This window comes from Lolium rigidum, chromosome 2, assembly GCF_022539505.1.
Source record: "Lolium rigidum isolate FL_2022 chromosome 2, APGP_CSIRO_Lrig_0.1, whole genome shotgun sequence".
Taxonomy (NCBI): Eukaryota; Viridiplantae; Streptophyta; class Magnoliopsida; order Poales; family Poaceae; genus Lolium; species Lolium rigidum.
This window is the reverse complement of record NC_061509.1, coordinates 30,665,049-30,677,514: the sequence shown is the minus strand read 5'-3', so window position 1 is coordinate 30,677,514 and position 12,466 is coordinate 30,665,049. Positions and strand designations below refer to the sequence as shown.

The following is a 12,466-nucleotide window of genomic DNA, read 5'->3' as shown; positions in this document are numbered from 1 at the left end:
TTAGCGCCGGCGGGATTAGCCCTCCCGTCCCATTAATCCCGTTTGGAACTTTATTGATTAATTAATTCAGAGAGCTTTATTGATTGATTAATTTATTTACAGGATTACAATCACTCGTAATAGTATTTACGAGAAAGCATGGGTTATAGTTAATCCACACGATCTCCTCTTATAAACGCTAGCTTGCTTAGCACGCAAGTGGGCAACCATGTTCGTGTCCCATCCAACTGAAACAATGCTTAAACTAGATGAAGCTCTTCTAATCTCCATGATCTCTTGACAAATATGCATTAGTTCTGGTCTATTTATATCATTCCCATTACAGAAATTGACAGCTACGTGTGAATCGCTCTGGTGATCACTTGGTTGTAATTCCTCAAGGATAGCCCTTGCCTCTATCATAAGAGCATTAGCACCATGCTCATACCAGATAAGCTGCTCCGGTGGTCACGGAAAACCAACCTGGTGCCCCCTGACATTGTGGTATCAGTAATGCCACATTTGTATTGATTTTAATAACAGATTCCTCGGGTGCCTTCCAACCGTTCATTTCCCTTTGGAATTCTCTTCACCTTCTCTTTCCCAACCTAAGCCAAATCGATATTGGTCTGCATCAGCCATCGAGCGTCGAGCTAGCTAGTTAAATTATGCATGTGTGGTCAATCACGGGTACCACGGGACGAATGTGTCTGCCTTCCTTAGTCCCGCTTGGTCCTGACAAGCGGAATAGTCGTGAGGCATGCTATCCTATTACCGCGTAGCTTGGGTCGTTAGGTAGGCTTGTTGCTACTACGTGACGACACACGGCGTGTGTCCACAACTCCACATGACTTCTCTTTCACGTTGTCTGGATGTTAGTATTGGGGATTTCAACACCATCAGGCTCACATCAATGCTACCGTTGTAGCTTGTCGGCCTGATGATGCGTGTGACGCCCACTCCCGCCTCGTGAGGCACGGTTCTCTATGACTTTACCCCGTTGCAACTCGTCTAGCTAGCATGTGTACCAATTGGAAGATTTTCCTCAGTTTTTACCATGATTTTTGAGGAGTAAAATACATGGTGGGTACTTGAACTTGTCAGCGGGGTTCGATTAGGTCACCGTACTCACGGAATACCAAATTACAATTACCAAATATGATCACCATGCTCATAGATGGTCACGTCTCCGTGAGCGCAATGTATCTGTCGACGTGGCACTCGCGGGACTCACATGTCAACACATCCCAAAACTTTAGGGGGTTTTCTAAAAGAAAACACATAGCTAAAACCCTACATGTGCGCTCATAAGCTAGCTGCAATCAAGAAGACATATCCTATTCGGCCGCAAGATCAGCAAGGACAAGCTAGTTGCAAATCAGCTTCGATGATAATACGAAATTGACATTGGGCAAAGGCTATCTCAAGGCCCTCCAAGTAGGAACTCAGTTCAGCTTTGATAGCTTTGGAGCGGCATGACAGGAACCGACATGCGAAGAAGATGATCGCACCTTTATCGTCGCTCAGCACCATGCATGTGTCTGGTTGTCCAATCATCTACTTTGAAGGAGTTGCTGATAGTGAGTTTTACCCTATCGATGCGGGTGCGAGGGGATTGGGGGATTACTCTAGAGTTTATGAGGTGATTTCTTCATGCGTTCTGCAAGGGAAGTGGGAGAGATACAATCGACTGCGAAGAGCTTGCCTTTCAGCAATTGATCAGTGGGAGTAATATGAACATCCTTGATAGTACTCTTCAGGTAGCTAAACAAGAAGCGTTTAGACCCCTCAACCGCTTCGCCTCATTTCGAGCATGCCAGGATCTCCATGCAATCATGAGATTGGTGTCAACTAGTTGACCTACAAGATCGAGCAAGATAGAGGGTTGTCAACTATCTTCTTAATAGGATTGCATGAGTTATCAAGGGTGTCGATCATCGAAGGATCTTGCATGTCATTGGCATGCCATCTCTTGATTATGCAATATGACAAGTTTTAGCTAGGGTTTAGAGCATCTCCAGCTCGCGTCATTTGGGGGACCGTAGACAAAAAAAAGCTCCCTAGTCGCGTCCTCAAAGCTAAACAACGCTCCACGCGCCGTTTGAGGGACACGGCGGCTGGGAAGTGTCTTTTTTTTTACATATTTTTGGATTTTTTTTCGTCCGGCGCTATCTCCAAAAGCGTCACAAATCATTGAGCCCAACGTTTTTTGAGGGACACGAGATGCTCTTAGGGGGTTTAAGGTTTACCTACAATGATAATTTTCTCGGTTTTACGAGGCATCTTTTCTTTGTTGCGTGTTTTCTCTTCAACTATAAGCATCACGGCACACTTGTTTAACTTCTTCAAATACATTAATAATGGGAGCACTGATCGCTACAGAAAACAATAGAAAATGAAGTTTACGATGGAGTAATGGGAACACAGCACTGCAAAATAAAAATACAACTCAATTATTTCTTATGCTACACCATCTTTAGCTTCAGCAGGAAGCGTGGAGGAACATGGAAATCTACGGTCACAGCAAAACCCTTTCAAGGGTGACTCCCATGCGGAAGAAGAGCACCCCGTCTGAACGTCTGTTTAGCCCCTTGAAAAGACAGGAGAACTATGAAAGAGTGGCAAATCAACCGATCGTCACAACACTTCTAGACTGGCTAGACAAGGTGTTTGACACTTTCCTTCTAAATGTCTAGTCGGTAACCAAATTATGCAGCAGCTGGCTTCTCTACTTTGGGGCTATCTTGCACCGGCTTCTGCGATGCCTTGATGTACTTCCAACCACGTTTGTTAACGCCACTGATCTTTATCGGGGCATCGGCCACTTGCACACCTGTAAGAGAAACAGGTTAGACAACCAAAAAGACAAATCTGGCGAATGTAATCCTCTAATCGATAATATTCAGTTGTTTCAATGTGTGCGGCACGTTTCTACAGTGTAAGTACCCTTCTGACTCGGTAAGTCTTTGTGGCAGGCCTCTCCTGCTTCCTAACAGTTTTTGCCTGAGACCAGCCAGGCAAAGGTAACTATGCTGTGACTTTAGATTTTTGCATAGAGCAATAGGAAAACCATTATCAAAAATACAAAAGGGCAGTTTAAATCAACTAATTTCCATCTTGGTCTTGACACATGGACAAAATAATAGCAGACCAGGCTGCTTTTTGGAGACAAAAAATAATATGTCTGTCTAATCTAATGAAATTGGTGTAAAATTTTCCATGTCTAATTCAAAGAAGTAGGTGTAAAATTTTCCATATTAACCAGGATTAGAGCATAACACCTAAGCTAGTGTAGCAACCATATTATCCCTGCACGATTAACACTGTCGATAACCTGTTCAGCTGTTCTATATTCTAATGTGTGTGGCAGGTTTCTACATGATTTGAGAACAAGAGTATGCCCTCTGGCTCGGTAATTCTTGGCTGCGGTAGGTCTCTATGTTCCGCTCCGTAACAGTTTAGTCGGAGGCCAGCCAACTCTAACGATGATGTGACTTGTGGAAACAGGGAAAAAACCTGAACAATAGGAAGTTAAAGCCACCTAGTTTATATCTTATTGACATATGGAAATAAGAATAGCTTTGGGTGACTGCGGCAGCAAACAATTGCATGATTTACACCAAATTGAAGCCCTATATTGGTAAAATCGAGCACATCATCAATTAGCTGGCCTCACCTCACCATCTCAATTTTTTAGTGATGTTGAACGCCATACCAACTATAACTGAAGCATCCATCAAAACATGACAAATTGTATCATGCAATATTTTTTGTATTGTCCAGTATATGCACACATTTGATATTTGATAATGATAATTAATATTTTTCTATCTTGGTCTGATGTATGGACAAAATAATAGCTCGGAGCAACTAGGGCAGCAAACAACTGAATGTTTTGGAGCAGCACTAAACATGAAGCAGAACAGACTGCTTTTTGGAGACAAAAATAATATATGTCTGTCTAATTCAAAGAAGTTGGTGTAAAATTTTCAATGTCAATTAAAAAGAGACACAAACGATAAAAGTTTCATATGAACCAGGATTAGAACATAACACCTAAGGTAGAGTAGCAACCATATCATCCCTGTACGGTTAACACTTTAGATAACCTATTCACCTATTTTGTATTCTAATGTGTGTGGCAGGTTGTTTCTACATTCCACTTTGTAACAGTTTATGGAGACCAGGAGACCAGCCAACAGTGACAATGATGTTACTTGTGCAAACAGGCAATGGCTATATGAAAAACATGATCATAATGAAATGAAATCCAGCTAGTTTCTATCTTGGTCTTGACATAAGAACAGATTGGGGTGACCAGGGCAGCAAACAACTGAATGTTTTCAAGCATCACTGAATGTAAAGCAGAGCAAACCGATGAATGACTTTCTAATTGAAAGAAGTCTGTAGAATTTTTCATGTTATTTTAAATGAGACACAAACAACATAAAAAGTTACATATTAACCGGGATTTAAAAACATCAAAGCTAGTGCAGGAATCATACCATCCATGTAAGATTGCCACTCTAGTTATCATTTGTCAGAAACAGGGCATGGGATTCCAATTTGATTACAACGAAATAACTGAGATTCGAGAGTATGATACTCCAGTACTCCTATACAATTATCAGTGAACCAAGATAATTCATACACTGATGAAACTGAGCACATCAGACAAAAAGTATCATCGATTGGCTGGCATCACCTCATCATCTCGATTTGTTAGTGATGTCGAAGATCATACCAACTGTAATTTAAGCATCCATTAAAACCTAATGAGCTGTTACATGTACTAGTTTTTGTATTGTCCAGTATATGTGTACAGTTGCTATTTGATAATGACATATGTTTCTTTTATCATTTCCTTTTGGGATAAAACATTACAATGCCCCAGAAATGTACCATACGCATAGCTAGGAAATTTTAGTTGGATCCACATAAAGTATCTGAGAGAGGACAGATATTGCTTTATTACCTAAACTCATTCCACTATAAAAATACCAAACTAAACTAGTCAAGACAACTACAGACCACCGTGACAATGTCATTCAAATAGAATGATCAGGCATAACCAAATTAATCGGAGGGATCCAAGCTGCAAACAAATGGAGTCGCAGACTAGCGCACACAGCTCCCTCTACTGATGTCTATCAGAAGTTAGGCTTGCATCGAGGGAACATTCATGTTCTACCATTCTACGCTTCACCAATCCACTAACTAACGGACATCATTCAAGAACATCGTAGCGATATCTTCACACATCGCAGGAGTGAATCAAGCAGGGCGAGAGAGCGAAGACTCACCGGCCTTGTGTCGAATTCCCCACGCCTTCCCGTGGCGGCCATCCTGCAGTTGGTACAGAAATCACAACGAAGTTACGGGAAATGGATACAGGAGGCTTCACGCCGACGAGCGGGGATGACCGGGGATGACCTTGTAGAGGTTGATCTTGGTGATCTGGTAGGAGACGTCGCGCCAGGTGGTCTTGGCGACCTTGTATCCGACGCCCCAGTCGGGCAGGAACTGCACCACGTCGAACAGGTTCTTCTTCTTCGCCCTCTTCGCCTTGGCCGCCTCGCCCTCCGCCGCCGCCGCCGCCGCCGGAGCGGCGCTGGCGCTCAGGGCCCTCTGGGATGTCGGCGGCGCGAGCCCGAGGGATCTCCGGAGGAGACTGCCCGCCGCCCTCTGCGCCATGGCCATCGGTACGGAGGTGGTCTCGGGAGGTCGCTGGTGGAGGTGGAGGAGGGCGCGAACTCCGGCGAGTGGACCGAGGACGGGAGAGACGGCGGCGGCCGGCGGGGGAGAGCTAGGGTTTTGGAGTTTGTTTGCCGGAGAAGGCCGCCGAGTAGTAGTGCCGTAGGTGGCTTGCTTCGATCGATCTGGGCCGCTCACTACACCATACCTTTGCATTTCTGAAATTTTGATATACAAGGTTCATTTTGTGTAATTTTTAGGGATTATTAATTCTATGCCCTCGTTCATTAACACTACTCACTTTTCCCCACTGGCTCATTTTGCCTTCAAAGTGAGCAACTATAAGGAAAAAAAATAAGGAAAATGTCAAAGCAAAAGTTTAAACACATGGGGAAAAGTGAGCAAAAAGTTATTGAATGGGGAAAAGTGAGCACAACTAAGAAACCAGGGGCATAGAATTAAATACCCGTTTTTAGAAGGGTACTTCGTTGCGTTCTAGTTTTGTCCTAAGTTCAATCAAACTAACTTTAATCAAATTTACGGGGAAATGTACTAAATTGAATTGATGTTGTAGAGGTTGACATAATTTTCTAAAAACTTGGTCAAACTTTAATTAGTTTGAGTTAGGACGAGTAAACTAGAACTTCAATTCTTTTAAATAGAAAGAGTATTTCTTTTCTACTTTTCAAATGTTTTCTATAATAGGTTTACATGTAAAATCGCAACAAATGGTACACCTCCACATAACATTCATAATATACTCCATAATATACTTTCTTTTTTTAACTCAATCTACCTGAACGCGAGTTGAATTTGACCCTTTCGGCTTCTCTATTAAGGATCTGGCCACAAAACCGGTTCTTCTTCGATGTGACTCCACCAACAACCTTTGCTTGTTTGTCACACGTCGTCACTGCCTCACCGTCACCGCTGATCTGTGGCATCAACTCTCCATCACTTCGGTGCTGTTGTCATTGCCAATGCCTCCTCTTATTTCGAGTTTAGCTTTAATAAAAGCTCTAGAAGCGCGTCGTTTAGATTTTTTTTGCTCCAATCTATGACCAGATGGACAGGGGCCTTCCTACATTTTATCTCTACAGCAGTTATCCTGTATAATGATAGGCAAATACGCTAGACAAAAAAATTGCTATAAAAGGTCGTGCCATTGCCAGACTATGGGTGTGTTTGGATTAAAGCCAATGCCTACCATACCAAAAATTTGGCAAGCCCACAACAACATTTGGTCCCTGTTTGGACCGAGGCCAATATATTAGCTCGCCAAAGTTTGTCCGAGCCAGCCCACATAAATTCCACCCACGCGAGGGCGAGCCGATGGCGCGAAACCACGCGCCAAAATATTGGAAGCCTCGCCCCCTCGAGTCTCTCGGGTGGGTTCTGTGTAATCAATGTTTTTTTCTTTATAGGAGTATGTGCCAACAATTCAACGCTCTAGTTTCTTTGTAGAGCCAAACACCATCTTGATTACAACTAGAGGAAACATATCAAGTGAAAATGCTCTAGATTCTTCTAATCCAACGGATGTCGTGAAAAATCTGCAGATTTGCAGAGTCTAGAGCATTTTCACCTGATACGTTCGCTTATGATTTTGCTATCTCAATATTTTTTTGTTTCTTCTTGCCCGCATTCTTTAAATAATCATTGTTAACATATGTTTTCGATCGAATTGGAATTAGATTAAGTACTAGCCAATTTGAGTTGTCAATGCATGCCAAGTCAGTTAGGTTGCAAACCAAAACGGAGGCACTAGTGTACAATTTTTTTGGAAGAGCCATGGCTAAAATCCAAACAACAAAACTTTGCCAAAATTTTGGTCATGCCAAAAATTAGGTAGTTCTTGTTGGGGCTCAGACCAAACACAGCCTATGTATGTCTTTGCCACTACGGTTACAATTTTGCAGACCATCTCCCTCGCCTCTCTCCTGCACAGGGATGCCGTTGCGCCGCCTCCCGGCCTGCCGCCGGCGATCGCTCCCCCTCCGCTGTGCATCTCGGAGCTCTACATCCTTTCCTGCCTAATCCGCGCCATCCCGCCCGCCGCCGGCCGCCCCCTGGTGCTCTGCCGCCGCATCTTGCACTTTTCCCCACCCTAAACCCTCGCCTCCACCGACCAATTTCCATATCCTTTGGTCTCTCTCTCTCTCGGATCTCGGCGTCGTCTCCCTCCTGGCCCTGGTCGTCACCTAGCTGCTGGAGTGGATCGGAGGGGATCCATCGCTTCTCTTCTCCTCTAGGTAAGGAAGGAACCCCCCGTCCCAATTCTTTCCTTTCCATGGCAGTAAGCGAGCTGTGCTCCTTGAATTGTATATATATGGTCTGCTGCCCGTTCCGATCTCCACACACTCGGAATGCCCCAAACGAACTCGGCCCTCCTTTTTTTTCTTCAGTTTATGCAGTCTCATTCTGAATGAATTCTGTTTGTGCAGGTACTCGCCTCCACCGAGCATGTCACCTCCACCGAGCATGTCGCCGCCACTGCCGGACGAGCTTCTCGAGGAGGTCTTCCTTCGCCTCCCGCCGGACGAGCCGGAGTGCCTCGTGCGCGCATCCCTGGCCAGCAAGCTCTGGCTCGACACCCTCTCCGGCCCTCGCTTCAGCGGTCTCTACCGCAAGTTCCATGGAGCTCCGCCTATGTTGGGCTTCATTTACTGCCCTCCCATTTATTCCTCGGGGGGATACAGAAGGGACGAGTACGACAGGGTTCCGTACTACGAACCTGCCACAAAGTTCCGTGCGCGCATTCCCGACGATGACTGGGGTTGCTGGTTCTATGAGCCGTGGGACTGCCGCCATGGCCGCGTTCTCCTTGTGGATGCAACTGCATTAGCCGCCGAGGGGTTAGCCGCAAAGTTCCTCGTTTGGAACCCGTTGACAGGCAGCCGGAGGGAGCTGGATGGGCCCCAGGCTCGAGATATCGTGGAATCCCAGAGCCTTAGGGCCGCAGTGATTTGCGCCGCGCCCCGCTGCGACCACCGCGCGTGTGAGGACGGCCCCTTCCGGGTGGTCTTGGTCACCCTGGACAAGAGTGATGTCGATTGTGTTGCATGCGCATACATATCCTTGCCGCAGATGGGTGAAGGGAGCAAGCCATGCTCGGGTCTCTCTCTTGCGGATGAGTGGACTGAGTTGTCCGCTGATCTTGATCTTGTGGGTGTGAGTGCACGCATTGACTTTAAGCCCCAGGTCCTCATCGAAGATGCACTTTATTTCGTGGTTAAGAATGGTGATAGTGACGTGCCGATAGCTATTCTCAAGTGTGACTTGGCATCTAATTGCTTATCACTGATTGATGTGCCGCCGCTGGAGACTGGCGCAGAAGGTGATAGTGAAACTATCCTCATGGCGACGGAGGATGGTAGTTTGGGGTTTGCACGATTGGACATGTTAAACCTCCACATGTGGTCAAGGCAGATGGGTTTCGACGGAGTTCTGTCATGGACTCAACATAGAGTCATCAATCTGAAAGAACTCCTCCCCATCCAAAATCCCAAGTTAAGACTTACACTGGTTGGATCTATGGAGGGTAGTGATACCATTTTCGTGACCACAGATCTTGGTATATACGGGATTAGTCTCAAGTCACGAAGTGTGAAGAAGCTATGGAAGAGAGAAATCTTCCATTATTTGATGCCATACATGAGTTTCTACACTCCTCGAGGTATGTGTGTATGCCCTTTGTTTTATGATCTGGGAATAATTCTCAAGTAATAACATAAATCAGATCAAAAGTTACATTTGATGTTTCAGTTGTGATACACATATCTTTTAAGCAAACTATGAGTGCTATGTAACACCCGAACGTAACACGTAATTATGCTTATGTCTACCTAATAGGCAATTTTTTAAAGTCATGTTTTCTCCTTTTTTTAATCTCACTGACAACTTTATTTCCAGAAATGGTGAACCCCGCCAATGCGACTCATTGACTACATATGGTTGGAATATTAATAAGAGAAGCAGGCCACTCTCACCCTCTTCAGGAAAGATCACCACTTGGAGGCGACATGGGTCTTATGATCAGTTGAGTCAGTGTTTAGTAGCTGCTTTTGTGCAGCGGTACTTGTTCTCCTATAGTGTGGTGTTGGCTTTTGTCATTAATCTTGTGAATTTAGCTGTGTCATTGCCCGTTGGCGTATGTAACCGGGAATGGATTATCTCATAATGAATCTCTAATTTCTTGCAGTGTCAGCTACATGATCTGTTGTTTAATTAGCTTAAAAACACATCTTCAGACAGCAACTCAGTCTTCCCATTTTTAAAACTTTACAGTTTGCTGTACCACCTTTGATCCAATCTCTATATTCTTCTCCCAAAAGAGGTAGCATAGCTAGTATTTTCGGTCTCTCAAGAGATGATGTTGTTTCTGCAGTTCTGCATGATTTCTTGCTGACATGTCTTAATTTACGTTGTGAACTTAATTAGTGCTATGTGTCAAGTACTGTTGTTACTGTAGTTTTTTAGCAAGCAATGTTACTGAAGAGTATAACACGTAAACTGAACTCTTGAGCTGTATAGGCTGAAGTGATATGGGCAAATATCTCGTAGAGATTTTATGCTTCAGTAACTCCAGAAAAAGTGTTAGGTATTTGTTCGTTATTTGTTGCATATTTTTTTGGCCTACCATGGACATAATAGTAGACTTCATTGCCCATGTAGTGAGATGAAGATCTTCATATGTTTGGTCATAGAGTGCAAATCTATAGCGATCATTGCAATTATTTTGGTTTTCCATAATTTCTAGATTGATTCAAAGATTGTCCTTACTTCTTAGACCAAATGTTTCACTCACATTTATCTGTGCTTCCTGTGCCTATACATATGGAAGAGGTATTGCTCTGTCATAAATGCCTGATAGCTAATTAACTTTGTTCGCCCTTAATGGGCACAAAAATTGTATTGTGAGCTGGCTGGTTTTCTGCATGTCATGGAGATACTTTGATTTACATGGCACGCCTGTCTCCCTTTTGCATTTTCTTCATATGTGGGTATTTTTCTTCTTTACAGCAGGATATATATTTGTCTCATGTTATTCATTGCTGGAGAATCCTTGTTATGGTGACTGAATCTGAAGAGCAGGATGCCACTCTAGTCAACAGGAAAGGGGATAACTTGGAGGCAGCATGGATCTTGTGATGAAACGTGTCACTAGCTGGTAGGTGTGTTGGTAGTGCTTTGTTTCCCTATGCTGTTGTTGGCTGTTGTTAGTAAGTTTGGTAATTTTTCTCCGGTTGCCCGTCTTAAGGGTGATCTTTTGATCATGCCATGATGGGCATAATTCCCGATTAAGGTTTCAGAATTTTAGTTACATGGTACAATGCTAGGGTACTGATAAATTTGGTTGACGCCATGTAAGTAGCGAGGTCACGGTAGATAAATTAGTTAGGTTCTTAAGCAGTACACGGCGCAAGTAAAAGGACAAATGCAGTAACGTGTATACAAGGAGTAAACCAACTAGCGCTTACAATATAGGCCTGAGTCGCACTAGTGTGGACGTGTGGTAGGCGCTGTAAACTGCGCGCGCTAAAAAAAAACCCGCTGAAATGCAGCGCGCGGGAGCGGACGCGCGAAGCCCAGCAGTTAACGTGCGGGATTCTGCGCCATCCTAGTGCGCACTATTAAATAAGGCGCGCGCACCCAACCACCCAACCTCTTGAAAAGTTCGCACAGCTCCACCTCACCCAGCGCGCCGCTCCACCTTAGGCCGCGCGTCTCTCCGCCGCATACCTGGCCATGGGCAGCCCAGCCCGATCGGCCCGGCCCGGCCAAATTCCCGAGCCAAGCCTGACCCGACCATGCCTCTGGGCCGGGCCTGGGTTTTTTAGCCCGATGGTCAGCATGGGCCGGGCCTGGGCCATCAATTTGTGCAATTTAGTGAAGCGGCCCGGCCTGAGGCCCGACGGGCTTTCTATGTGATGGGCCAGGCCTGGGCCCATTTTTCGGCCCGACGGTCGGGCCGGGCCTGGGCTGAGATTTTTCACGTCGGGCCTTGGTCGGCCTGGCCCGAGAAATGCTCAGCTATATCCGCCGTGATGCCTCCCCGCCGCCGCTTGAGCTCCAGGTACCGCGGTGCGGAGATTTGGAGTGGCGACGAGCGTATCGGCCTCGGCACGCACGAGGCGGCGCGCGCGTACGACGCGATGGCCTAGCGCATCGGCCGTCCTCACCGTTCGATGAACTTCACTCACGTTTGGACGCGCCAGCAAGTCGAAGACCTCGCGCCGCCGCCGGCCCTCACGTAGGAGGCGATGCAGCGCCATCGTGAGCTCGAGCAGCGCATCCTCGTCGCTAAGCGGGACGAGCGCATACGCCTCGAGTGGGCGCGACGCTTCCCGAAGGATGTGGCCGCGGAGGTCGCCTTCTTTGCCGAGAAGGCAGAGATGAAGGCGGCGAAGAAGAAAGATCGGGGGTGAGGAGGGCCAAGAAGGAGGCCACGAAGAGGGACAAGGAGGAGAAGGCCGCGAGGAGGAAGGAGGAGAAGAAGAAGGGCGCCGGTCCGTGGACCATCACCGTTGACTCTTCCTCCTCCGAGTTCAAGTGGTCGTCGACTCCGGTGTCGTCCACAACAAAGGACTCCTCCGAGTTCGAGTGGTCCGATTAGTGTAGTCTATCTTTAGTTTTAAATTTGGTTGTAGCAAATGTGGGTTGAACTATCTAATATATTTATATTTTCAGTCTATTTTTAGGTTTTGTTTGATCCATTTAGATGTGCAATTGTGTGACAATGTGGTTTTTGGGGCTGCATTTTAGCGCATCTGCAAAATGACCGTTTCAGCGC

At 45.7% G+C, this 12,466-nt stretch overlaps 2 protein-coding genes across 2 annotated transcripts; one reads left to right on the top strand and one right to left on the bottom strand.

Moving 5' to 3' along the window:
• Positions 1–2,409: 2,409 nt before the first annotated feature.
• Positions 2,410–5,822, bottom strand: LOC124686183. The gene is made up of 3 exons (XM_047220173.1): positions 5,413–5,822; positions 5,283–5,325; positions 2,410–2,812 (listed from the first exon to the last, which is right to left on the bottom strand). Exons 1-3 carry the CDS (start codon positions 5,677–5,679, stop codon positions 2,688–2,690), a joined length of 435 nt encoding a protein of 144 aa, XP_047076129.1. The 5' UTR covers positions 5,680–5,822; the 3' UTR covers positions 2,410–2,687.
• Positions 5,823–8,239: 2,417 nt separating this feature from the next.
• LOC124686182 lies at positions 8,240–9,904 on the top strand. The gene is made up of 2 exons (XM_047220172.1): positions 8,240–9,349; positions 9,586–9,904. Exons 1-2 carry the CDS (start codon positions 8,323–8,325, stop codon positions 9,615–9,617), a joined length of 1,059 nt encoding a protein of 352 aa, XP_047076128.1. The 5' UTR covers positions 8,240–8,322; the 3' UTR covers positions 9,618–9,904.
• The last annotated feature ends 2,562 nt before the right edge of the window (positions 9,905–12,466 follow it).

Coding starts and splice junctions, on each gene's coding strand:
- LOC124686182 (XM_047220172.1), top strand. CDS start 8,323: ATGTTGGGCTTCATTTACTGCCCTCCCATTTATTCCTCGGGGGGATAC. Junction 9,350..9,585: donor GAGTTTCTACACTCCTCGAG/GTATGTGTGTAT, acceptor CTTTATTTCCAG/AAATGGTGAACCCCGCCAAT.
- LOC124686183 (XM_047220173.1), bottom strand. CDS start 5,679: ATGGCCATGGCGCAGAGGGCGGCGGGCAGTCTCCTCCGGAGATCCCTC. Junction 5,326..5,412: donor CCAAGATCAACCTCTACAAG/GTCATCCCCGGT, acceptor TACCAACTGCAG/GATGGCCGCCACGGGAAGGC. Junction 2,813..5,282: donor GGGAATTCGACACAAGGCCG/GTGAGTCTTCGC, acceptor TTTCTCTTACAG/GTGTGCAAGTGGCCGATGCC.